Source organism: Doryrhamphus excisus, linkage group LG10 (assembly GCF_037039965.1).
Source record: "Doryrhamphus excisus strain RoL-2023G ecotype Guam linkage group LG10, RoL_Dexc_Guam_v1.1, whole genome shotgun sequence".
Classification (NCBI taxonomy): Eukaryota; Metazoa; Chordata; class Actinopteri; order Syngnathiformes; family Syngnathidae; genus Doryrhamphus; species Doryrhamphus excisus.
Genome location: NC_136366.1, coordinates 19547685 through 19574495, shown reverse-complemented (window position 1 = coordinate 19574495; position 26811 = coordinate 19547685). Strand labels below are relative to the sequence as shown.

The 26811-nt window shown below is 39.8% G+C and overlaps 4 protein-coding genes across 5 annotated transcripts; 2 read left to right on the top strand and 2 right to left on the bottom strand.

The window, feature by feature from the left end:
- Positions 1 to 521: 521 nt before the first annotated feature.
- Positions 522 to 3670, bottom strand: rnf170 (ring finger protein 170). Its single transcript, XM_058056783.2, has 7 exons — positions 3397 to 3670; positions 3094 to 3273; positions 2935 to 3010; positions 2726 to 2840; positions 2383 to 2456; positions 2110 to 2241; positions 522 to 1692 (listed from the first exon to the last, which is right to left on the bottom strand). Exons 2-7 carry the CDS (start codon positions 3231 to 3233, stop codon positions 1423 to 1425), a joined length of 807 nt encoding a protein of 268 aa, XP_057912766.2. The 5' UTR covers positions 3234 to 3273; positions 3397 to 3670; the 3' UTR covers positions 522 to 1422.
- Positions 3671 to 4534: 864 nt separating this feature from the next.
- On the top strand, positions 4535 to 6767 carry gpn3 (GPN-loop GTPase 3). Its single transcript, XM_058056770.2, has 8 exons — positions 4535 to 4700; positions 4835 to 4943; positions 5035 to 5202; positions 5321 to 5445; positions 5539 to 5654; positions 5988 to 6084; positions 6216 to 6344; positions 6429 to 6767. Exons 1-8 carry the CDS (start codon positions 4653 to 4655, stop codon positions 6492 to 6494), a joined length of 858 nt encoding a protein of 285 aa, XP_057912753.2. The 5' UTR covers positions 4535 to 4652; the 3' UTR covers positions 6495 to 6767.
- An 80-nt stretch (positions 6768 to 6847) lies between these two features.
- arpc3 (actin related protein 2/3 complex, subunit 3) lies at positions 6848 to 9399 on the top strand. The gene is made up of 7 exons (XM_058056803.2): positions 6848 to 7000; positions 7274 to 7373; positions 7745 to 7821; positions 8021 to 8089; positions 8272 to 8398; positions 8717 to 8811; positions 9179 to 9399. The coding sequence occupies exons 1-7, from the start codon at positions 6995 to 6997 to the stop codon at positions 9239 to 9241; spliced, it is 537 nt and encodes a 178-aa protein (XP_057912786.1). The 5' UTR covers positions 6848 to 6994; the 3' UTR covers positions 9242 to 9399.
- Positions 9400 to 9604: 205 nt separating this feature from the next.
- Positions 9605 to 11718, bottom strand: LOC131107114 (ubiquitin-conjugating enzyme E2 G1). 2 transcript variants are annotated; one of them, XM_058056818.2, is made up of 6 exons: positions 11509 to 11718; positions 11174 to 11276; positions 10978 to 11075; positions 10280 to 10458; positions 10091 to 10197; positions 9605 to 10026 (listed from the first exon to the last, which is right to left on the bottom strand). In XM_058056818.2, exons 1-5 carry the CDS (start codon positions 11549 to 11551, stop codon positions 10111 to 10113), a joined length of 510 nt encoding a protein of 169 aa, XP_057912801.1. In that variant the 5' UTR covers positions 11552 to 11718; the 3' UTR covers positions 9605 to 10026; positions 10091 to 10110. The 2 variants fall into 2 exon arrangements, with proteins under 2 accessions (XP_057912801.1, XP_078650399.1); XM_078794273.1 differs by having other exon boundaries at positions 9605 to 10197.
- Positions 11719 to 26811: the final 15093 nt, after the last annotated feature.

Here is a 26811-nt window from a genome sequence, read left to right as displayed (position 1 = left end):
AATTCCAGAAAAGCAAATGGCATGGATAAAGTTTCAGGAGCCATTTCCGACCTTGGGGTCCTGACCCCCCATGGCCTCCCACTAACTTTAGGATCCAAGAATAAAAGATGTCTACTAGTGCCTGACCGATAAATCAGATGCTAAATAAATGTTTCCAAAAAAAATAAGCACTCTGATACTAAATATCAGATCTATCAAATCTGATACAATAATAAATGTAAACCATCACACTACCACCACCATATTTTACTATTGGTATGATGTTAATTTTTCTGTAGTTTGGGATTTTTTTTCTCCCTTAATAATAAAAGGTTTCATATTAAAACTGCATTTTGTGTTCAGTGCTTCAGATTAATCTACTATGAAAATAAAAATAATTAATTGTGGCCCCTAGATTGTTGATAACCAGTGTTTGGAACTATTTTGTCTTCAAATAAAGATTGAATAATGAGAATCGTTATACTCAGACCTACTTGAAAATACTAATTTAAAAAAAAATCACATCATTGTTTGCACATTGCTCAAGCGTCAGATTTATTTCTCCAGCCCAGGGTGCCAAATAGAGTGCCTTGCATTATCATCAGTTCACAGCCACACAAAAATAAAACATCAAATGACAGAATCAAGAATTATGTGTTGTTGTCCTGCATGATCATTCAACCTAAATGATTACCAAATATCATTGGCTAGCAGGTTGTAAGATCCACAGAACGACATGTGTAATGGAAAGGGGAATTTGTGCACCACAGCCACTTACAGTAAAGAAGGCCCCATCACAAAATACAAATATTTTGTATGATGCATGGTAATACATAACTCTTTCAATATTGGCCTTTGCTCCAAAAATTAAATACCTCACCTCAAAGAAACGCTTCCGTTTCCCTGGTGTGAAGCAGGGTTGCTTTACCGATGGCCCCAAATTAAAAGAGCGGTGGTCCTCGGGCAAATATGGTTGATGTTAGGACACTGCTAAATCATCGCAACATAGCGGTATAATCATATAACAGTGCCCACTGTAATATACAGTACCAGTCAAAAATATGGATGCACTCTCATTCAACAGCATGAGCAAATGTCTCCAGACGTTTGACTGACGCCGAATTACATATCACTACTTGTGGGAAAAGAACGAAAATAAATACTGGAACTGTAAGATGCATTTGTACAAATAAACTCCCTCCACCTCTAATACATACCTGGTAGTCTTACCCCAACTGTTACTTTAAGCAGTGGTGCACCCTCCATTCTTGGTTGCATTGCCCCATGTGAGTGGATGAAGTATTACTTGTATGTTCTGTACAAAGCCAACTTTTCCTTCCAAATGAATGGCGTAAACAAGCAGTTTTGCTCAACTTTCCTTTGGTAATCCACCACATACCTCCAGTGTAAACAAGCGTTGGAGAAAGCATAGGCCTTGCCGCCCTAGCCGTTCAGTCTCTGTGTGACCATCTCCCTGTACATGATGGAGATGTAAACAAAGAGGAGCAGGATGACGAAGAAGTCGTCCATGAATCCCAGCAGGCCGAAAAGCGCCTCGGGGAGGATGTCTAGGGGCGAGGCCAGGTAGGTGAGGGCTCCCACCAGGCAGAGGAGAATCCGGATGCGGAACATCCAGAAGAGGCCACCCATGGAGAACATCTCCCTAAAGGCATGGCGGAGGAGGGTGGGTACGTCTCGTAGCCTGTCCATCAGCTGATAGACGAGAGAAATAAACTCTGTGAGACTATAATGTTTTAGACTTTTACCTTTTCATTCAAGAAGAAATCTGGAGGTGAAATCACTCTTCACTACATTTACTTGAGGTGGACCGCCACAGATAAATCCGGCACCACCTTTGTTTGTTTAAAGAAAAAAATCCACACAGTTCCCCCTTGATCCACACATCCTCACCCAGAAGGTTATCAGGGAGCGAGATTTAAGCTAGCTGGATTCTGTTACATACGCACATTGCTCATAATTACATATCTGTTTATCGCCCCCTTTATTGAACACATGCGTATTTCATCCTATAATGTTCACTGAACTGTCATTTTGCCCTTAGAAGCTTACGTATTTTCCTGTTCTGCGCATACTGCAGCCTTTCTGTATATTTTGCGACAGAATACTCACAGATCTGGGCTGGCCTGAGAAGCGTCGGTTGTAATCGGTGATGTCTCTCAAGACGAGTTGAGGTTCTGCGACGCCATCCTGGACCCTCTGAGGCGTGGTGTGCTCATGGAAAAGCGGAAAGAGCAACGTGACCTGAAAAAAGGTTTAAAAAATGTAATCTGACAACAAAATGTATTACTATAAAAAAATATATATATAATGCAATTTAATGCAGATATAATAAAATATCTGCACAAAGCAACAATAAGAGTCAATATGAATGACAATTCTCACCATTTGTCTGCATATGGGGCAGTTAATGGCACCCAACCAGGTGCCATACCTCCAGTAGGCTATAATACATGAACCTATGCGTGAGGAGATGAGGAGAAAGACAATTGCATTGAATAATAACAAGGCTAAGTGATCACTAAATAGAAATGGAAATAACTATTGAAGTCATTTTGACAAAGTCTTTTAGAGACAGGCACTTAAGAACAACCTTTAAAAATATAGAATATAGAAATGTGTTTTTTTCCATTTTTTTTTCATTTTTTGAATTGAATGAGGTCATGCAATGGAAAAACAAATATATTCAATTAAAAATGTTTGTGTGATGAATACCACACATTCTTACCACAGAAAAGATGACCACAATTTGTTTCGACAGGCAGCACGGCCTGTTGTAAACACACGGGGCAGGACATGTCCGTGTAATACTGCTGCCTGGCCTCCGGCTGAGGATTTTCCTCCTGAAATACAGAAAAAAATCAATAAAAACACTCAAATATATGAAGATCTTACAAATATTAACATAGTTTATATGTTATCATTCTTATATTTTACCTGTTCTGTCTGCAGCTGCTGTCGGACAGCCCGGACATGCTCCTGATTCTCAGGATGGATGTTCTGATGATCTTCTCTGAAACATCAAAGTGCAAAACTCAACACTTTGTTGCCCGGTAATCCAACTGACGTTGCATATGCTTTCCTATGTGTGCTTACCTGCACAGTAGCGTTAGGATCCCTGCCAGGAAGGTGATGGTGAGCACCACAGCAAATAAAACCTGGTTGCTGACACCTTCTATGAAGGTGTCTTCATCTTGGATCAGGTAGTCCACGTCCCCACATTGATTGTCCTCCATCGCCCCACGCTCATAACCAATTCATTACCTCCAATACTGGCTAAAATGGGCATACCACAGTATATGTTAACATGGACCTTTCATTTTTCATCGTCGGTTATTACGGTCTCGCGAATACAGCGTATAAAATACACCTGGAATGCATTCATAGTAGTCGACTCACCTTTTAGTCACAAACTATCACAGGAGTCGGTTGACAGTGACGTTACTTTCCGGGATTATTAGACATTGCTGTGTTGTAAATTCGGTCCGTTATGACGTTAATGTACAATTGGGCATTGTGCTCGTACCTTAACTTAGCAGAAGTCACCGTAACCTAAGCAGTTGACATTTCACGTAATGTATTTCGTTTGGCGTTAGCGTAAGGAAGCCATAACTTGCTAGCTAGCTACTGTTTTGCTTCTCGAGATGCGCGAGTCATGAACGAGTTGTTCAAAAGTACCGAGTTTTTACTGGTGGGGTGCTGCTGGTGTAAACTTTTTTAAGAAGCTCGGATTTTTAATTAATTTCCAAAATGTTCTAGTTTTTAGCAAACGTTTCAAATGTACTCGACGAAAACTTGAATTTCACTGAATTCCGGGTGCTCACCTCGCTTTGTGACGACTACTCTAGTGAATTGAGTAACCAATTGAGTGATTCCTAAAAATCGAGTCAGTACAAAGGAATCGAGTTTCCCATCGCGTCGTTGTCAAGCGTCTTGAGTATTACCAGAGAGCTTCACCAGCCAGCTTTCATGCTAACGGCTAACAATAATCCATTGGAAAATATAGATAATGCAGTGGCAACGTTTGTTGATATGAATATATTGTAAATATTTTTTGGAATAATTATTTAGTTTGAAGGGGGCGGGCATGCATGTTTATTAATCAGGCATGTGCTCATTTGTTCTAATTTAGTTGATATACACTCTTTTTATATTTAAAATGTCCTGTACTTACACCTACTTCTTTTACACTTTTATACTCCCTATTTATACTCATTCATTCTTTTCTCCTCACTGTTTAATTTAATTGCACAGCGGATGCTCCTTGATATATGGTGAATTGACAATAAACACTTTTAAATATTGTGTGTGAGATGATAATGTTTTATTTTAAGCTGAAATTCTTGACGTTTTCACCACTAAGATGAATTTTTTATGTTTTCACAAAACAATGTTACTGGGGCTACGTTATCGCTCTCGAATCGAAGTACACACTCTTAATCTAATAACATCTTTGGTGATAAGCCTTTGTGCTGTGACCGTAGTTGTAGTTCACATCGTGCTCGATAGGTAGCAGTAGATAGACTCAACAGCAGTGTCAATGTAGCAAAAAAAAAGTCGCGAAGAAGTATCCGGTCTCGTTACAGAAACATGCTGCCGTCACAAACAAGGGGATAGTTTTCTGTCAACAAACATAATTGTTGCTTTGTGGCAAAATGCCTCGCTATGCCCAGATTGTGATGGGCCCAGCCGGCAGCGGAAAGGTGAGTTATGAAGCGCTTGTGGGCTTTAATGGTGGCATAGGGTGAAGACAGTATCTTTACATTAGCTGCTTAGCTAATGTAGCCAACAACAAACTTCACAGCTCATCGGTGGTGTGCTTTGTCCTCCAACCTAGAGCACCTACTGCGCTACAATGATCGAACATTTTGAGGCTTTGAACCGCTCGGTTCAAGTGGTCAATCTGGACCCCGCAGCTGAGCATTTTGACTACCCTGTCATGGCAGGTGAGTAGGAAGTGATGATCATCTACCTGGTTTCTCGTGTCCAGAATCCCGATTTATTTCACCGTTTTCACCCTCGCACCCGTGTTCTCAGACATCCGTGAACTCATCCAGGTGGACGACGTGATGGAGGATGGCTCTCTCAGGTTTGGCCCCAACGGCGGTCTTGTCTTCTGCATGGAGTACTTTGCCAACAACTTTGACTGGCTGGAAGAATGCTTGGGTCACGTGGAGGATGACTACATCCTGTTTGACTGTCCAGGTAAATGTTTTGTCGAGACTGACAAGAGGATCCCAACACGGGATATGATGTCAACATAGGCAACGGTAACCAGACGATGCAAGCAGCACCCGTAATGAGAATTGTCCCGCTTCTGCAGGTCAGATTGAGCTGTACACTCACCTTCCCGTCATGAGGCAGCTGGTGGATCAGCTCCAGCAGTGGGAGTTTCGGGTGTGCGGTGTCTTCCTGGTCGACTCCCAGTTCATGGTGGAGTCTTTTAAGGTTACGCTTCTTCTTTTTCTTGCATGAAATTCACCTTTTTACATGTGTGTAGTGTAAAACGTCTAAAGATATATTTCCCCTTTCTGCCTGCAGTTTGTCTCAGGAGTCATGGCGGCCCTGAGTGCTATGGTGTCGTTGGAGATTCCCCAAATAAACATTATGACCAAAATGGATCTACTCAGTGCCAAAGCCAAGAAAGAAATTGAAAAGTAAATTCTTTTTCGTAGGTTTTTGTTTGCTTTGAAGTGAATTTCCCCAGTTTCTAGTCAGGATGTCACCGCAGGAAACTATTACGACTTATCATGTATAATTATAATTAATATGTTACAAGCATTACAAAAATATTTTGTATATTATTGTTGACAGTATATTACAATATATTATGTATCCATTTATTTCCTCCACCCTCTCGAGATGTACACTTCTCTTTTGCCCTCCCAATGTCGATCAAATCTGTGCTGGTAGTGTCCTGGTTACCTCAAAACATAAAGCATGTCCTTTAAAAAGCTTGTTTCTTAAATGCTGCTTTCCGGTTTTCCTAGGTACCTTGATCCAGATATGTACTCCATGATGGAGGACAACTCCGGCACCCTACGAAGCAAAAAGTTCCAGAAGCTGACCAAAGCTATCTGTGAGCTGGTAAGAGCAGTTTATCTGATACACATTACCACCGTTCATGTGTGAAAGATGAGATGCAAAAAACCGAGTCCCTATCATCATTACTACAGAAGATGCTCTCTGGTTATTGTTTTCCGTGTTTGTGTTTTCAGATTGATGACTACAGCATGGTGAGATTTATGCCATTTGACCGCACAGACGAGGAAGGCATCAACATAGTTCAGCAGCACATCGACTTCTCTATACAATATGGGGAGGACCTGGAGGTGAAGGAGTCAAAGGTATGAAGCTAAATACGCAAGTTTTGGGTGGAGTCAATGTAGCCGCACATCCATTGACTTTTCTGATCCTTTTCTGTTTGACAGGAGCCCGACGAAGAGGCAGATAACACAAATTATGATGACTTCTTCCAAGGAAATGTGGACAGTTGAGAAATGTACAGTTGTAAATATCGATACCGGATGAAGTGGAGTTTTGTCAATAAATGTTTTTATCATGAATGCGATGTTCCGCTGTTTGAAATAAGTGACACTCTGTGATGTGCCCTACAGTTCTGATACCCCACTATAAACCCTCCGAGGCATGGCGTGCTTATGGAACAGTGCATAAAACATTTAGCACTTTGTATGATAGTCCCTGAATGCACCATGGTTGCTGTGACACAAAATGAACCGTAGCCAGTTTGTGTTTCTGCTGTTAATATACACTTTGTGGTATCATATATGATACGTTTAGAAATACCTTGTAAAAACTATTATTTGACTAATAAATTACTCGTGTTTAAAGAATGTGTTGGCGCCCTCTTAAGGCCATTTTCCAAAGTGCTTGTGGCCTCTTCCTGTTTCAATAGAAGGGTGGGACAGACGGAAGTAGCATCAGACGGTGCTAATAATTCTCGTAGAGCAGTTGAATTGCTCATTTATCACCCAACATGCCGGTAAGTAGCGTTTTTCCCCTTGGTGAAGCCAAGCCTCAATAATCAATATTAATAACTAAGAATGTCCCAAAGACCGCCGAGTTAGCGTTGCTGTCGTTAGCATCGGTGGCTAGCAGGGTTAGCATTCGCTCATAAATGAAATGGCGTGTCACTGCCGAAGTTAAATGTCTTTCTACGCTTATTTCTGCACAGTTTAATCGTAGATCAAATGCGATACGTCGAGAAGACGCTGAGTTGAATATGTCAACAGCTTTGTTGAACCTCTCTCGTCAGGCGTATCACTCAACCATGCAGGAGGAGAACACCAGAACAGTGGGGAACATGGCTTTACTCCCCCTGAAAACTCAGTTTAAGGGACCGGCGAGAGGAGACGGTTAGTACCTTTTAACTCTGCTTTCAACAACGTTAACTGGCGTCGTTTGCACACCTTCTTTGATGACACGTAACTGCTTGCTAGTCGTTTCCTGTTTCTGGAATTTACTTCCGGCCTATAATTAAACAACAAAAAGGACATTGCAGTTTGAATTATCAGGCACAATAATTACAATATTATGATGAATCAGTGTTATCATAATATTGTAACCCAACTGTGAACCCTCGTCCATACAGAACATTGTATTGTCTACTTTGATCATCATTGGACAGTCATATTCTACTTTTAGCTAAGCTTGTTCCTCATAATGTTGTGTTTTTGCTGTAGTAGAAGAATGTGATGCGTCAGGACACGTTTTTTCCCCCTTGCAGGAATCGACTCAGACATAATTGATGAGGCCATCTACTACTTCAAGGCCAATGTTTTCTTTAAGAACTATGAAATCAAGGTAAGATATCGCCTGAGCAGTGTACGGATACCTTCAACTACTACATTCTGTGGTAAAGTAGCTGTACACTTCATTCCTTTACATGTCCCTGCTTGCTTCCTCCAATTGCTCAAACAGTGCAGCCTGTCGTTGTGCAGAAACATCTGACTGCGTCATAAAATTCTTAGTTTGTTTAATTTGTGTGTTATGTCTATTTCAGAATGAGGCAGACAGGACACTGATCTACATCACACTCTACATTTCAGAGTGTCTAAAGAAGCTGCAAAAGGTAAATGATAGTGTCTTCAATTGGTCACCTTGTGTGGAGCCTCTGATTACATATTTTCATTAGCATTTTTTGTCTTTAAACGTGCCACACCGTGCTAAAACAAAACTTTTATTTATAAAATTAAATTCGTACAATCAGCTTGTCATGTCGGTCATCCCCGCTCGGCATGTTTGACTTTGCAGTGCAGCTCCAGGGGCCAAGGGGAGAAGGAGATGTACACGCTGGGCATCACAAACTTTCCCATTCCAGGAGAGCCCGGCTTCCCGCTCAACGCCATGTACGCCAAGCCGGCTAACAAGCAGGAGGAAGGTGAGGGTGACATCATTAAATTTAACGAAGTATTCACACAAGCTGAGCAACACGGTTGCATGTCATGTATTTATGCTCCCTCGCTAAAGATGCATATAACAAGCAGTGACTCGGGAGGTGGAGCGGGGGTGTCCAATAATTGGAAGGTTGGCTCCAATGACTGTGGAGTGACAGAATAATGTGTTGAGAAAAATGCCATATTAACCCAATCAATTATTTGTTAATCATCCTTTGTGGTAAATAAACAAAAAAACAGGGCATCCCATACAATTGATCAAAAGCAAGTGATAAATAACATCGTCTTGCGACCTTGTCCAGATACCATGAGGTTGTACCTCCAGCAGATCAGACAGGAGACTGGCTTGAGGCTATGTGACCGCGTGTTCGACCCCCAGACAGATAAACCCAGCAAGGTCAGTCCACTTCACACACAAAGACACATTTTCTCTGTCGTTTTTCTCTGGAATGTCATCCGTCTCTACATCACAGTTCCAACATCGCTGCCTCACTCTAGTGTGGTTTTTCAAACGTTCATCATGGCTGACTAAAGCAAATAGTTTCTTGCCCAAATTAAGCATTGTCAAGCATAAAAATGGCTAAAAGCACTAAAATACAAATACAGTACCACAACGTGTGAATGTAGTACTCTACATTGGTCACTAGGTGTCAGTAATTGTTCAGCGAGACCAACACTGAAGCACCACGCTTGAACAACCGCCCCAGCAACAATGTTAAGGAGCTGCACATATACTGTACATTTATCAGATATTTGTCTTGCAGTGGTGGATGTGTTTCGTCAAGAAGCAGTTCATGAACAAGAGCCTGTCTGCTCCAGGACAGTAAACAAGCAGCAAGACGGACGCTTATTTCGGGTGGTTGGATCTGTTTTTTTGTGCAATTTTATACTCTAAGTTCACAAGGATGTCTCCTTGCTTTTCTGTGGACGTTGTTCAAATTGAGCTGGTGCTTAATTCAATAAAGCAGTTATGGATCTGGGACAATCGTCTTGTTTCTGCTGTGCATGTTATGTAACACAACTTGTGCTATTCTTAAATTTGTCCTTAGTGCGCTGAGGAAAAAGCACCATGTATAAATAATGTTGCCGGATGTATATACATTTCTTTTGTGATGGGACACTTTCTATGTGCAGATCATTTCAAGTCAACATTTCAAGCTGATGCACTTAAAAAAAATGCATTGAAAGCATAATATTGAACCATGTTTACTTTATTCTTCACACATACAGAAACTGTCCACTTCGAAGTACGACACAGCTACCATGCCTCCTAGATGCATCTTCCCTGCATTAATGTTTGCATTTCCTTTATTTTTCCTCCCACAAACAAGCCCTCGGTTATTTTTTTTTTAATTATTGAGGCACTGTAGGCTGTATGGCTCAGTGTGGCAGAAGTAAACCCGCCCCCAAAAGCATCTTGACTGGTTCTCCTTCCAAAAATAAATAGGTTTATATAAAGTAACTGGTTAGAAAAGGGAGAGGGGATAATAATCTGATGTATGTACATGGAGTTGTTGCATCTTGAATCCTCAATCAAAGTCTGTCATTGATGGGTCAGTCAGTAGTGGACTCTGTTCTACCTCACGGCTGAGCTTTTTGTTCAATCCCCAAACTGAAACGTAAAGAAACACCATGATGACAAGAAATGGCGCGTGCTTGTGTCAAATTGCACTTACATTGCAAAAAATAAAAAAAATCAGTCAAACGCCATCTCTTGACTTTTTCGCACACAACGTGCAACCTTTTTCTTAAAAACGCCCTTTGGATCGTCACGCCACTCTTTCTGCAAGGTAAACATTATGGCGGTCATTTCAACCGCAACCCAAAAAAAAAAACAAAAACGTACGAAACATTTGAGAACTCACCGCCGCGTCAACGTTGGCGGGGGAGTCTCCATTTGGGTCTGCCAACATGGAGATGACACTGATCATGATGGTCTCCACAGTGTGGATTGGCAGCCAGCGCTCTTCTGGTTTCTCGTAGCCAAACTTGTCCTCTCCAGGTTCATGGAGGATAGAGATGCACACGTCACCATTTTTTGCAACTGGCCCCCAAAAAAGAACAAACAAAAGATTACTAGCAAGTCTATACAGCAATGGATTTTTGTATTTTCCAAGTGTGTGATACCAGGGATTTGTGTAAAGAAGAAAAATGTACTGAGAACCATAGAGACAGAAATGGAACTTGTGACCCTGTTTTAACTCTGGTTGAGTGTGTGATGTACAATTATCAGTTGGAACATTATGGGCAGTATTTTCCAATGCATCAATTCACTGAGAAACAATGGCACTAGTCTTCTATTAAGACCAGGGGTGTCCAAACTGTTTTTTTGACCCACGCAGGAAAAAAAAAACACACAAAAATGAGACAACTGAGCAATTTTACAAGACTAACATTACAAGTATGAGGAAAAATAGTATCATTTTAGTTGCATTAAATTGAAATATTAAAGTTGTAATATGTAAAAAAAACAAAATGAGCAATAAAGTTAAAATTTTTGTGTGATTGTAAACATTACCAAAATTGATTCAAGTTCAACCTCAGAATGGTTACAAATGGTTACCGTTTGGATGCCAGATTTCAGTGACGAACTTCATTTTGGGAGGCCTTAAAGGATAATCCCGGGGAAAGGATAATGTGGCTTTGAAGAACCCCCCTTCGCTGAAATTTGCAAACATATCAGAAGTTATCAAATAATGAGAGAATGTATGCATTTTGTCTTCAAGTCCACTGTCAACAGCTGAGCATAGATAGCTTACAATAGCGTGTCTTGGGGTCCGATGACGACCACTTCCCACTGAAAGATGTCATTGTCATCCACAAGACCAGCAGAGAAGCCTTCCACTGGGTTTTTGTTCAACTCTGAAATATGACATTCATATTTTTAAATTACAGTCATGTTGAAATGGAGTGTTGCTTGCTGCCACAGCTGAATGCATGTGACGACAGCATCAAGTGAAGGCAAACTTTCAATGATTGAGCAACAAGCTAGGACACTTTTACCCGTTGATAAACAGGAGTTAATTTCATCTAATGTCAACATAATTGTCCTAGCTAAGTCACTCTTGTCTAGTAGCACCACTAGCTAACTTACCTGCTAATTGTTTACGTAGCAACAACGCGGACTGTTCCGTCATTTTTCAAATACGCGTTTCCGACTGGACTATTTTAGTTAAATGAATCTTAATCGCTGTCAGACCGCAGACTCTGATAAATAAAACATTTGACATCAAAAACAGGTAACAACGTCCACGTTTCTCCGTTCTCTTATGACGCCGACCACACGAGTTGGAGGGGAAAAAACTCACAGGAAGTTATTGCGTACCAGTAGTTATTGCCCTCAATTTAGCCTGTCAGGAAAATCACGCTGCCTGTGTGGTTCAAATATTCAGCAAGAAATCCCCTTTCCGTGGAGATTAAGGTAAAACTGATACTGATGGAAGTAAAAAAGTATTAAGGTGTGAAAAGCTTGAAATGCACGGCAACTGAGCTGTGCACAACACCCCTTAAGACAAGACTCGGGCCATATTATATAAAATTACTTTGTCAGTACACTTGCCTTGTATGGCAAAGTGAGTCAAGGAATAGCGGCTGTTCAATGTATTGTGTGTAATGCAATAAAATATATAGATCATTTTTTTTTGCTTATAAGCAGTACTTGGATTATGGATTATATCTCTGTAAAACATTACCGGTGCTAGTTATTTTTTTTTATTTTTTTTAGACAATATTGGGTTATTTAGCACCGCTTTGTCTCCGCTACAGTAATTCCTTACTTGAATGATTTCCCCTAGGCTTCGTATTGATCCCTGCAAGGAAAAGCCGTTGGATAAGAACGTTTTTGTAATTCATCACATATTGAATCCCCTTTTAAAAAATAGCATTCATATCCTCTTTTTTCAATTTTCTTTTTACGAATATCACACCTCCCCAAAGGCCAAACAGATACACTTTTACTTCCCTAAATAAATCAATTTCATTTTCTTATAGGCATCTGTTGTGAACTAAGTAGTCTATCATAAGTGTTAACTTAATTCAGAACATATTCTCTCCATCCTAACAAACGATGTTGCCTAGATGACAACCTCTTGACTTTCCAGGGAACTTCTCGGTTCCTTCATCTCGCTCACCTACGAGCTTCCTTCACTTGTTTTTTTTCTTCTCCCTGCAGGCATCCAATCAAGAATGCATGGAAAAGGCAAACATTCTAATAAAATATACAGTATACCAGAAAACGTTTTACTTGCTCCTTAGGGGTGATCTCTTGCCGTCAGCTGCGCTTTAATCTCATGCAAATACTCCTTTTGCAGCCTTGCTTTGGCTTTTTGTCGTGACATGCTTTGGTGTCAATCCGGCGAGTTCTCCCAACAGTTAACGAGCTTCCTGTTGACCTCCATGCGAGTGCTTTTCCTCTGACTACTGTTGCAATCTTTAATTGCATGTCATAAATACTAATGTGCTGAAGAAGACGTACATACGTGACATCGTTGCGATTATTTTGCCGCTGTGATCAAAAGAAAAGTCGAAACATGAGGTGAGAAACACGATTGAACTCAAGAATGAACTCATGGCAAAACATGAAGGTGTTGATCTCACTGCTACATTGTGTCTTTGTGTCTTCTGTTTAGATCACACTGCAGAATAACCCAGAATGAAGCCAAAGAAAAATAAAAGTGCCAGGATTTTGATAAGGAAGGCGAGAAACGATGGACTTGAATAAAAACCTCATGGCAAAACAGGAAGGTGGTGTCCGTGAGACCAAAACATTTTGCAACCTTCACATTTTGAGTGATGACTGTCTGTCGAATAAGCTAATCGGGAGACGATAACTAAATATCAGCATCTTTATTGGTGTTCAGAGGGCAAAACCTTGCACTATTGTTATTCCATGGGCAGACAACAGGGAATGAGAATTTTCCATGAAAGAAAAGGTTAGTCCTCTTTAAAGGTTGCATCAAAGGTCACCGACTGTTGTTCATTTGTACCCCGCCATTAATCATCATTGCTTTAACAACTTGTGATTTCTAGTTTCTTGTCCTATAAATTGTGTATGTGGGTGGCATTAAATATAATCGTGTCTGGAACGCAGTATTGCCAGGAAGTTTGAAGTTCCCAATGTTGATTGTTTTGTCTCATTAAGTATTATTACTGTATTTTCCGAGGAAAATCCCTATCTTCTACTAAAAATTATTACAAGTGTAGAAAATTCTTCACATGCATCCACAGACATGCTTTTGAAACAAGCCAACAAGTCATAAAGTGGCACCAAAACAATGCCTTGCCAAGGAGATCTGAGTGTTTCTTCCTGTCATTCACACACACAGACTTGAAATGATGATTCATGAAAAGCCGTGAAACTTCCAAGCATCCGAGGAACAGGATATCCTTTTTTTATTTATCTGTTTTTGTGTGGCTGAAAATGACTGGAAGGAGCAGATAAGTCACTAACGCGGCGCTTCATCAATCCCGACAGTCAACTTGCCGGGTGATTTGCTCCTGGGAATATGATAGAGTTATAAAAAGTGTCAATGTGATCCATAGCCTGCGACCGACTACTCCTCCCTAAATCAATAGGAATTTAAACTTAGTGCATCTCAGTGTTAAAGAATAACAAGAATAAAGACAATTTTTTTGGGAGAATTAGGTTAGGAAAATGTATAATATTATGGGAATAAAGTCATAATATTGTGAAAAAAATTAGGAAAAAGTTTAAATATTTGGAAAATTTTACAAAGTAAAAATGGTAAAAGTAAAAATTAAATTAGTTACTGAGAAACTCATGAACTAATGAGTAGTGGTTAGGATCAGGTAGGGTTCGTTCCTCAATAACTTCTATGATTTTTAAAGGTAAAGTGTTACCATTGGAATTATGAGATATAGTCAAAAGATTTACAATATAGTCAGAATTATGCCTTTTTATCTTGTAATTTTATTTTTTAACTTCATAATTATGGCTTTGCATTGTTTTTTTTCTTCCAATATTGGAAACAGGCTTCCATACAGAGCTGAGATGCAGTTTTATTCTAGAAATCCTTTCATTTTTCAATATGTGGCCCTTGGTAGGAAAAGTTTGGACACCCCTACAGTGGACTAAAGCATTTACTCCTAAAATGAATTAACTCCAATTCAACGCATTGCATGTTTTAATCTGAAATGATCATCTAGGAAGAAAACCTAATTAAACTTAATTACACTTCAGCCAACACCGGGTATATTTTTAATTCAATAATGAAGGAAAGCGGACCTCCCTTATCACATGCAAAAAAATGTAATCATTGCATCTTACTGATGAAGAGAGGAAGATATCAACTCTACACCATAGATGGAGATTAATTGCACTCTTTGGCTACTTTAACACAGCATACTAATGAATCAGGACTGCGGTACAGTATATTGTTCCATAAGTGACTGGAGTTGAATTGTGTAACGGTATCAAGCCAATTAGTATGAGTATAACAAATACAGGGAAGGGGTGTTGGCATCACGTAATAAATCAGAGCTAAACTGTGTATTTTCGCCTTTCCAAACAGGAAACAACACATTCTGTAAATGCAAGAGAAATTAGATTTCTTCAGCATATCCTGCAGGGTAGACTGCATTCAATAGGTGGCAGCGTGTCACAGATTTTGAACAGAAGGCCCCACTGACTCCCCAACCCGGCCAAGATGACAGTCTGCAACTGATTTGGTTTATATTGTGAACCCCCCCCCCCCAATCTAAACATGGCTGCTGAGCATTTCTATACATTTGTGCTGGTCTAACGCACAGGAGGGACAACTGCTGCACCACTTTTCATTATCCCTGTAAAGTAAATATGGGAGATAAGAACATCACTTTCTGTGGCCAACATAATCTTTAGGGAGGCTGCAGCGGCAAACCCTGCACTGCTCATTTTCTCACTGGCAGGATGCACACTCTCAAAATCAACAAAGATACCAACAATCTTCCAGTTTTAAGATGATACATCAGGGGTGTCCAAAGTTTGGCCCGGGGGCCATTTCCGCCCTGTAGGTGTTTCTTTCTTTGTAATCTAAAAGTCTTATTATTATGAGAGTAATGTCATAATATTAGGAGGAAAAAGAACATCATTTCAGTAGAATGAAGTTGAAAAATATTAAAAATTTATTAAAATATTTATTAAAAAAGTCATAATGTATTAAAAATTGTGGAAAAAGTAATTATGTCACAAGAATATTTTAGGATACCAGAAGAAATTTTACAAGAAAGAGATAGCAAATTAAAACCTAAAGACACCAAAATACTATCGGCATAAAGTCTCAATATTTCACAATTATTTATCTAACATTTATGAAGATTTTGAAAAAGTTAAGATGAGATGAAAAAACAGTAAAGATATAATATTGATTTATCATCGATATATGATATATATTCCGATATTTTTTCCACACAGTGAGTTTACACAAAAGTCATTTATAATAATGTTTTAATACATTATTATAATGTAAACAGCTGATGGAATAAAATAGTAGTATCCTAGTATATCCTAGTATGGAAAAAGTGGAAAATGTTAAATCCAATGTTCAATCAGTGTATTCATACTGCAGTCACGGTAATCTCTCTGTAGCCGGGTTAGCGCCGTTAGCGCTTCCATTTTCACGTTCCCCATGACAACAGACGGTACACATGGTTGATACCGTCTTTATCCAGCAACCTTTATACTGTCTTTTCACTATTTACTCTCGCTATGCAGCATCTCATCCTCCGTATGTCCGTGGGGATGTCCAGTTGCTCGGCGTAGCAAAGGGGTGCTCAATGTTAGCAACTGCTAACTCAGTTAGCAACTGCTAACATTGAGCAAGACGCAAGCTACAAACGTAAGTAGATGAACTTCCAAAGCTGCACACTTGCTTAAAGGGTCTGTATGGCACAAAAAACAATAAGAAAGTAAATAAAAATCGCAAATAAATCGCAGCAGAAGATTCGGAGCTGCCATAACTAGCTTGCACTCGGTTGGTGCCATTTTCAAACAAATATCGAAATACAGTAAAGTCTCGTTATATCGATATTCTCGGGAGTCGGAAAAAATACCGATATAACCGGACTATCCATATATCCGATCCTGCGCCGAACTGCATTAAAAGTGGGCGGATCTTTGATATGGCATGTAATTTTCTCCTTGAGTTCATGGATTGCGTATCTAGCATGCTTTTGTACTACAATACATTTTGTACTACAGTAAATAAAAATAAACTTACGCTGTAGTGATTACCGGTTACCGGGACATAATTCACTCCGGAACTATCGATAGGGAAGGTGTTGCCACCCGGAGGGGTAGGCGCGAGGGACGGGTGTTTTCCGCTGTGTGTGCTGCACTCTGGTGGTGGAAGTGTGAAAAATAAAGTTGACTGGAAGCAGCCGTTCGCCGTGTTCTTTTTTGGTATTGAAATCCTTAAGCAAAGATTGATTTAAGCTGCTTTTGTATCGATATAAGCAGACCAAATTGGCTGGCGGGAGATGAAAAGGGCATCGTAGTAACCGGATTATCATAATAACCGGGTATCGTACTAACGGAGCTAATTATATCATAAAAGACTAGAAATTTACCGGGAAATGAAAATAGTATCGTAATAAGTACTAATTCGTTTTAACCGATATCGATATAACGAGACTTTACTTTAAGATGAGATGCAGTTTTTTTCCGCTTAGCATATCTACATGTGTTGCTTTTTCAGTGGGCAGCCCTCGCTGGAAAACGTTTGGACACCGCCATGATGCATTGTCATTATTTGGGGAAAATTATAAAGCACATCTGATGACCCCCCCCCCCATCTGATGTTCTGTTTGATTGCCCTGTCTAACCTCGTATTTTCACATCGATATGCCCTCATTTAAATAATGGAGTATTAAACCCCCTGGAGGGGGGCAGCGCAACCCCCCTACCAGGCTGATTACATCCTGCTTTGATTTAAATTCACTCACCCGCCCCTTCCCATGTAAACATCACTAGAGTTCCACGATCTGTCCGGAAATTAGCAGGCCGCTCCAAAATGATGAACAAATGCTGTGGCTGGTAAATCACTCCGATTCTGGTTGCTATACAACCAACAGGCCTCACGTCAGCATCTCACGCCTATTTACATAATAATAACGCTTCATTTTAAGATAACACACTGAGATATTGCCTGTTATTAGATTTGTTGCGTTAGCAATAATGTAATCACCGTGATGAATTAAATACATTGTGACTGGCAGGTGTGTCCTATTGCGCTGATTATTCAGTCAATCAATAGCACTTAATGTCAACGCTCAGTTTTAGATTCAGTAGGACAGGTTTGGCCTGTGTAGACTGCATTTAGAGGTAATAAAGCACATAAAAAGCAGGGAGCTCCAATAATGGTAGGACCCATGTTTACAATGCCATAAGCAGCTTTTCAATGATCTAACTACAAATAAATGAAGAAAATCAATCAATCAGTAATAAATAAATATAATAATAAATAATAAAAAAAATAAAAAAATAATAAAAATTAAGAAACCACATATAGTTGGTGGGTAGACAATTTTTTTTCAGATTAAAATGAACAAAGCATTATTAGAGCCCTGTAGACATGACAAAACACGACTATAGTCACATTTATACTCTTTTTATTTACAACATATTGCGCAACTGCAGGGTCTTGAGACACATGCTAACTCGCAAACTAGAGAGCTAGCGACCTAAACGGTAGCCTTCAAGTTATTTCCTTTAAACTTAAATAGCCAAAAACTTACCACTTCCACACGGATAGGGAGGATAACTATTAACAGTTATTTAACCTTTAACATGAACATGAATCAAACGTAATCATTTTTTCTGGGTACATGATACCATACAGCATCCATATCAAACTTGCGTGGGCCGCACTAACATTAAACTTTCATATCAAGGCAGGTGCCTCAAACTAGTGTCCTGCAGGCCACATTTGGCCCACGGGCCGCGTGTTTGGGACCCCTGATTTACAGTTTGTAGCGGAGGTTATGTTTTTGTTGGAATTTATCTGTTTATTTGTGTTGGAAACACTTTATTTTTTAATTTTCAAGAATTGTCGGAAATGGAAGAGCTGATTAAAATTGCTAGCTAGGACCATTTTTGGGATTTGTGAGTATAACTCCACCAAAATTATCAAAGACTGATTAAGAAAATGTTGGATTATTATTTTGGTGCTAATCACAATATGGGGGGCGAGGGGGGGGGGGGCGGGGGGTTAGCAATGGCGTTGAAAATTCACTTATCACGGTTGGGTCTGGAGCTGATTAACTGCGATAAACAAGGGATGATTGCATTTTCAAACAACCATTCACACTCACATTCACACCTGTGGGAAATTTGGAATCTCCAACTTTTGGAATGTGAGGGGAGGGGGGCCAGAGAAATTCCAACCGTGCTGCCAAATTTATTGTCGTGGTACAATATTTCTTTCAAATCCACCGAGATCCTTTTTTCTGTATTTCTGTATAACGCTTTCTAGATGACATTACTAACAACTCATTCACAGTCCATGTTCACATCCCACCTTGAGGAGTCCCGTTTGATGTTTAATATCAAGTAAATGAAATGTGTCTGTAAAACATCGATGTGCGTTCCGAGGGCTATTTCAGTCCAGCTCAATGCTGTCTGCTTCATTTTAAACCTAAAACCGTCCTGAACATCGTAAAATAAAATATGGCCCCCTCAGGCTTGGCACCAGAAATAGATGCCCTTGTTGTCATCTGATGCAGTGACTGGTCATGAATGTGAGCCATTCCGTGTTTATTAGTGTTCCGGTTTATGTGCGCACATAAAAAGCTACAACAACATTGATCGGAAAGATTTCAGGATGAAAACACGATTGGCCTGGTTAATGCAACATGTCACACGGGTCAGCCATGTGGACCGACCGACTGAGAGCCTTGGACTGAAAAGTCCAGCTTCTTTTTTCTCTCCTTTAACTGTTTTGGCTCAAATAATCCCCGCTAATGATTGGGAAGATGACATAACATATTGTTAAACTCACTGCAAGAGATTTGTTTCAGTGGGTATTAATCATTCCACGACATCCAATTTTGCTCAGTGCCAAAGTATTCAGTGTATGCCCTAAATAGCTGCCTGCTCCAAAGGAATCCATGGAAATTAATTTACAGTTTTGGAGTGCACACACGGGCAATTTTCAAGTACAATCGAGACTCAGGAAGCCGAAATAAGATTATTGCTAATCTCTGCCTGAGATGTTGAATTTTGGGTTATTACTCGACAACATGATGAGCACAGGTGTTGCAATCAGAACAAGGGTTAGCTTAATCACATTTAGGCTCTCGTGCCAATACGCCTTGGCACTCGACATATTCTCGAGGTCTGCACAAATCTGATGAAAGAAATCACAGGTTTTATATTTTCATTTGCCACCTTCTGCTCGCCTGTTTTTTTTTTTTGCCATCTCTCGTCTGGCTTTTGTCTTTTTTTTTCCTTGACAAGATATTCAATCCGGGCAGTCTTTGTGTATTAGTTTAGCTGTATGCAAAGCCAAGAAATAATCCTGCACTGTGCATGGAAGGCCACTAGTTGGCAGTGTCAATTGCAATTACAATTTTCTTTACAAATGAATTCAGAAGACACCATGCAAAGAACCCCCGTGCATGTTATATTGCTGGATTTGTTCTGTTGGTGCGCAGAGCGCTATTTATATTTGATAATATTTTGTGTAACCATGGTGACATTATTTAAGCGCAAAGTCAAAAAGGGGTCAGTAAATTAGGAACACTGGGGGATGTGCCTCTTTTTCAAGGCTCTGTCAGTCATACAGTCACACAGCAACAAAAAATACTATTAATAAATACTAATATTTATGGGTTTTTTTTTCAACCGGAACGCCCGATTCTTTGTTGTGTTTTGAACAGATAAAGAAAAAAGGGTGATGACGCAACTGCACAAGAGAAGAGGTCATGTTTAGTGCATTTTGAAGTGTATTTTATAAGAGCTCGGCATGCATCTTCCCCGTATAATAAGAACACAGGAAGTCAAACAGCATGGTGGCGTGTAGCATGCAGGAGGTTACGCATTCAAGGGCCGTTTTAACGCAAACACACAAGATAGGTTCAAAATAGGAAAAATTGTGACTATTTCATGGTGTTACATTTATAAATAAATAGTTATTTTGGATAAAGGGGGTACAACCTGGACTGGTTATCAGCCAATCGCAGTTAATTACATAACATGAAAATGTATTACTTTCTGTATTATACTTGCCAACAATGACCGTGATCATGGGGCACCTCCTGCAGGGCTGATACCTCCGCAGACAGCTGGTCCCTCCACAGAGCACCGCTGATGGCCTCCAAATCCATCTCTCCCTCCTCCTCTGACATGCCGTCCTGCAGCTCATCATCCGAGGCCATGAGGTCACCTGCACTCCGGCAGATGTTGTGCAGGATGGCACATGCTGCTATGACCCGCAAACAAAAAATAACTTTGTTTACATCACCAGATACTATCATTAATGTGTATTATATAGTTGTTGTTTGTATATTACTTGTCACAGTGTGACTAGATACTATAAAGTTTACATATTTGAGGTGTGGTGGAGCTCCAGCTGATGGAGTGTGCCCTTGAATGATGCTGATTAAAGGGTTGGGCTTCCACACCTTGCCCTGGCTGCTTATAGGGAGTGATGAGAGGGAGTGGGCATTGGATGTACGAGTATCTGTCCGTCTGCGAGGATGAAATACACTAGAGGAGGGTAGATGGGCTGTATCGAAGTACCCCAGAGTCATGTACTGACCGTGTCAATGCAGCGGCAGAAACTGCCTGTAGGACAATTTATACAAACAGTTTCCCGTTTTGGTCGCACTGATCAGTAGAGCCAATTGGTGTCTTGATTCTGATATGGTTGCCATCAATTGCTCCACCAGCTTTTAGGAATCCCTGGAGGAGGGTAGATGGGCTGTATCGAAGTACCCCAGAGTCAAGTACTGACCGTGTCAATGCAGCGGCAGAAACTGCCTGTAGGACAATTTATTTTACATAATAATAACGCTGATTCTGACATGGTTGCCATCAATTGCTCCACCAGCTTTTAGGAAATCTCCGTGTCTTGCCAGCCTTGCAAAGCCTAGAGTTACTGAGTGAAGGTCTTGATTACTTTTGGGGAAGTAGATGACTTTGTGTCAAATTGCCACTACATCCTGAATAACTCTGTGGACAATGTAGTGGACAATGCTCTCCTCAGTGATGTTCTATTCATACATGTAGTATGTTCTGGACTTTTGCACAATAGCATACCTTACTTGAGACACGCAATTGTTTTGCTACGCTTCCTTGTCCTCCCAGGTGAAGCAAATACGTTCCTAATTACAATGAAGACGCTCCGGGAATGAACGAGGAAAGATGGCGCTCCCTGAGGCTTGATCCAATATTGGGCGCTGGACTCGGTACATTTGAAACAATATATATGCAGCCTGAAAGACTATACATTTCCCTGGGGAATCCAGCCAGTGTGCAGGTGCTTTTGGTGTAATTTACAATTGCAAAGATTGATCCAGGTGCTTTGGCAGAAAAGGGCAGATTTGTTTTTCCAATCCGTCAGAGCACAGCTAGAATGGAACGGGCATCAAATCTGTTCCGTTTACTGATTTTTAGATTATTGCATCTCCACCTTGTTGTCAACTGTTATCCAGTGTGAACTCCGCTCGAGATTTAAGCTGTCTGGCAGCTGAAGTGAATTGCCCTATTTGAGTTAAAATGGGCCTATTGATTTGGGTGCTTGATATTCCATAAGTACTGTCTGCAGCACCGTCTGAGTTGTTTTTATTCATGTAGCGTTTTAACCAAACAGGATGCGGCGTCGTAATCAAAGACAGTCATTGCTTCTGCTTCAGCTTACTTTGTTTTGACTGTTTCTACTTTGCATAACGAGGTCTCCTTTCTCTTTCAGCCTTGTTTTGCAATGGATGCCGGTTGCTGCAATTTCATCACTATTGGCCCTATGGCAAATTGGCCCTTTATCAACCAAGGGCCCCATCTATCAAGGCGCAGACGGGTATTGAAATTGCCCCACTGCCCACAAATCAAGCCAATGGATCGGGCTTTATCTCCCGACAAGGCCGTCATCATTCCGTCCTGGCTGCAAGGGGTGGGAAGAGACCATCGAGGAGTCGCTCCGTTGTTTCCCCGCTGATGGATGTGGCCTGCTTGACCTCCCGGTGACCAGGGGAGGCTGGACGAGGGCCGAACTTGCGCTCAACCTGGATCATTATCACTGCCCGAGTGTTTAATTCTCCATCAGCCGACCTGAAAAATGTCTGTCCTTTTGTGTTACCTTTTCCCCTCCTTGAGTTTCCCGACTCTCAATGCATCTCTTTTTCCCTTCCTCACCGCCAATTCCTAAATCTTTCTCGGCTCTTTCCAACATTAGTTTTACCAGGCCAATCAAGGCAAATGGAGACAGGCAATAATGAAGGACAAGATGGATTCACCATCTTACAGTTTTAAAGCCCAGCTCAATGTGATTGATTGGAAGTCTGTTTTGGATAATAGCTCACGCCTGCCATATTCCTCCTGCATGCTGCTGTCAAAACGAGCAACTTAAATCATATTGTGCATTATCATATTCAGACCTTAAGTGATGCAATGTTGTCGAGTTATTAATAGAGCAGAAATATTGCATTTGCAGTCAGTTATGTACGCACACATGCACATGACCCACGAATCACTCATCCCTCGCGAGCTGGTTTTTCGTCCTTGTGTTGTTTTTCACGCCTGAATCCTAATCATTTAAAAAATACAGCAAAACTTCTAAAGTCTCTAAATGGAATATACTGTACATACATATTAAATCATTTGGTTGGATGGATTTTTAAGAATGTCCGACACCAAGTCTTTGTCTCCTAGCCATTGTTTATATTGATTCTTCATCTTGTTGGACTTGGCTCTGTTTGCTCTGATCAACCAATCAGTGGATGGGAAAATGCTGATCTTCTTGCAGGCCAACAAATCGGAGGCAAATCTGAAATCTGTTTGGTGAAAGAACTAAGAGCGCTAACGTGACATCAGCCAGGACTACTGATTTTGAAGGATTGGATTAACATGGAAGCAGATTGGATTAACATGGCAGTTGCATGTTTTTCATGAGTTTAATAGACCTCTGTCATGTGTATCCAAATCACATATTTTGGTCTTGAAATCATTTTTAAAAATATGAAAAAAAGTGATATGAAATGTATGCTTTCAACCAAAAGGCGCTATTTCCATTTCAGATTTCAACCAAAAGGCGCTAAATCCCTTTCTTTATTCTTTATTCTGATTGGCCCAAGTTTCCTATCTATTGATAATCTGACCAATCAGAGAGAAGAATACAATTGGCACTGCACATACAGAAAGCCAGTATCAGTGCGCATCCTGTTTTGTTTGTGTACATTAAGTACACGTATGATAGTTACAGTATGTTATGCAATTCAGGAGAACACAAATTGTGTTTTTACAGTATTCTGTAACATGGAAGTTTTTTTTACGCCATAAAAGGCATGTCTCTACCTTGACACCTCCAACTTTCATGAGAAACATTATTTTACTTGTACTAAAAAACATACAATGTAAAGAGTTTGTAATGAGATGATTTTTGTCACTGTCACCTTCATGGTGCAGTCAAATATGAGCACTGCTTTTAATAAAAAATTTATTAATTTAATTAATAATAATTATTTTGTATTGTATGTTGAGAATGGCTTCTGTGTTGTAATTATTTTATTAGCATAGCACATTAAAGCACCTTACATTCTTTTACAACAATGCCATTGAAGAAGTTAAAGGTGACTTCAAATTTTTTTCAGCCAAAAGGCGCTAAATCCATCATTTCAGCCAAAAGGCGCTAAATCCGAAAAAAAAATAAAAAAAAAATATAAAATACCTGGTGTGTGCAGGATTTTTATAGCATACATTTTTATGACCTATATTGATAGCTCTTTCATTTGCAATATAGACTTGATGACCAAATAGATTGATATGTGCGTAGTTAAAAATCATTGATGTTCTCGAAATCAGTCAAAATGGATTTAGCGCCTTTTGGTTGCAAGCTCTTCATATAATAATCATTACTATATTATTAATTAGCCTATTATTACTACTATCATCATATTCTTCTTCTGATTATTACTACTACTACTAGTAGTACTAGTAGGCTGGTATTAGGCTGCTTTTGCTCAATTATATGAAATTTGTCAGATATTTTTTGGTAAAAAAAAAAAATTATAAAAAAAATATCAAATTATTTAGGGTGACTTAAGAACATCTAAAATAGGCCTAATGATGCCACTGCTGGAAGCGGTGCCGCCAATAGATGTGCTGCAAAATGAAGATAATATGCAACAGATGCTAGAGCAGGGGTGGGCAAACTTTTGGACTCGTGGGCCGCACTGAGTTAACAAAACTGTCCGGGGGGCCAGAATATATATTTTTTATAACACACACTATTTTACACTTATAATTCTAACAGTCCACCTTGAATTATTTGTCTAATTTCATTTATTTATGATATATTTAATATATATTATTATATTATTATCAATTATTAATTATATTATACCTATTATATTTAATATATTATATTTGTACATATGTATATTTGTATATATATTTGTATAGATTTGTATTTGCTTCTAATTCTAACAGTCCACCTTGAATTAGTTGTCAAATTTTATTTATTACATTATATATTATATTTAATCTATATATATGTATATAATATTATAATTATATTATTATTAATTTTTATTATATATACCAATTATATGATATATTTTTTATTTAATTAATTTACTTATTTGTATAATTTTATCTGTAAAAGTGTCAGACTATTAGATATATTCCATATATACGTATGCCTTTTTTCCACAGCATTTTAAACATCAGACCACATCAAACTACAAACTTTAATTTTACATTTAAAAAAATAAAAAAACATTTTTTTTTTAATTATTTTCATTTTTATTATTATTTATTTTTTACTGAATAAGACATCCAACTTCATCATGTTGCCAGCATGCACGTATGTTAAAAGTTAGAAAGCAACTCGCGGGCCGGATTCAAACGATTGGTGGGCCGCATGTGGCCCCCGGGCCGTAGTTTGCCCACCCCTGTGCTAGAGTCTACGTAGTAACTGTTGGTGAATGACCACCAGTTACTACATAAACGGCAACGACTGCTGCCCAATCCATCAAGCCTTCATAGGATGTCGAGAAATTCAGTGAGAAAAAGAACAAAATTCCAAACTTTTTGCACAATCAACTGATTGCCATCACAGCTGCCTCGTGACTGCCTGGCAATCAGGGTGAGCGTCCCCCAACTGTCTCCAAAGTCAGCTCACATTCCAGGAAATTGGCTGGATATGCAATCAGCTGCCCATTTCAAACACACTCTTGTCTTTTCTTGCCGGGTATAATGTAGCCTACAAAAACACGTCCTGTATTTCACTCCCAGGTTTGCCACATCTAAACCACAAAGAGAAAAATAACGTCTCCCACAGTACTGCTCCTCCGAGTTAAAGTCGAAAAGAAATGCTCAATACTTTTACTGTTGTTACGCACATCAGGCACGTGTGAAGTAGACCGCGTAATCCCACTTCTTGCCCTTGGAGCGGAGTAAGAAAATGGAACAGCATGAAATGCTAATCAAATTTAAGAAAACCAATTCGGAATTCTGAAAGCCTTATCCTACCCCATCCCCTTGACTCGGGATGTGAGAGGTGTTATCAGTCCCACGGGAGAACTGAGGGACCCTTGGCCCGCACAGTGTTAGGTAAGGGAAAAACAGAAGTCTTTGGGGAGGAAGAACACCCACACACAATGGACGCCTGCAGAAAGTAAAACAGGTCAAGACTCCAGTGGTCTGATAAAGCAGAGGACTCATGAATTAAAGAGTGGTGGAGGAAATATGACATTTTGCTTTTCCATTCTGTCTATCGGGACTAGTCACACACCGGTGAAATCTCCAGGAGAGAGCTGGCCCGATAATAGACTGCCGGAGACGAGATTCGTCCGAGTCATTTCTCTCCTCTCTCCCAGACAGATTGGCGCTGGAAATTCCAAACACTATTTCCGAAATATGACTGACAGGGGAATTATATCATCATAATAGATCATTTGTATATAAATACCTATTGTTGCATTGAATGGGATGCTGTGCTTAAGCCAGCTATGCATGAATATTGGCTTGTTATGGATGATTTCGGGAGAAAGAGGCGATAGAAACTCTTTACAAAAGAGCTAGCCCTTTAGGAATTTGAACGTTATTAGTTTACCGACACAAAAGCTTAGACATGAGAACTTGTGTTAAAGATGCTAGCTATGTACGACACAACGTTCATTCATTTTCTACAGCTTATCCTCACGAGGGTTGCGGGGGTGCTGGAGCCTATCCCAGCTGTCTTTT

Bases quoted from the DNA above. Each gene is read 5' to 3' on its own strand.
- arpc3 (XM_058056803.2), top strand. The intron at 8,399-8,716 runs GTGAGGGTGACA...GACCTTGTCCAG, and splicing joins GGCTAACAAGCAGGAGGAAG to ATACCATGAGGTTGTACCTC. The intron at 8,812-9,178 runs GTCAGTCCACTT...TTTGTCTTGCAG, and splicing joins AGACAGATAAACCCAGCAAG to TGGTGGATGTGTTTCGTCAA.
- rnf170 (XM_058056783.2), bottom strand. From the start codon at position 3,233: ATGGAGGACAATCAATGTGGGGACGTGGACTACCTGATCCAAGATGAA. The intron at 3,011-3,093 runs GTAAGCACACAT...TTGATGTTTCAG, and splicing joins ATCCTAACGCTACTGTGCAG to AGAAGATCATCAGAACATCC. The intron at 2,457-2,725 runs GTAAGAATGTGT...CCTCACGCATAG, and splicing joins TTGTGGTCATCTTTTCTGTG to GTTCATGTATTATAGCCTAC.
- gpn3 (XM_058056770.2), top strand. From the start codon at position 4,653: ATGCCTCGCTATGCCCAGATTGTGATGGGCCCAGCCGGCAGCGGAAAG. The intron at 5,203-5,320 runs GTAAATGTTTTG...CCGCTTCTGCAG, and splicing joins CATCCTGTTTGACTGTCCAG to GTCAGATTGAGCTGTACACT. The intron at 5,446-5,538 runs GTTACGCTTCTT...TTCTGCCTGCAG, and splicing joins TCATGGTGGAGTCTTTTAAG to TTTGTCTCAGGAGTCATGGC.
- LOC131107114 (XM_078794273.1), bottom strand. From the start codon at position 11,551: ATGACGGAACAGTCCGCGTTGTTGCTACGTAAACAATTAGCAG. The intron at 11,277-11,508 runs GTAAGTTAGCTA...GTCATATTTCAG, and splicing joins GCTACGTAAACAATTAGCAG to AGTTGAACAAAAACCCAGTG. The intron at 10,198-10,279 runs GTGAGTTCTCAA...TTTACCTTGCAG, and splicing joins CCGCCAACGTTGACGCGGCG to AAAGAGTGGCGTGACGATCC.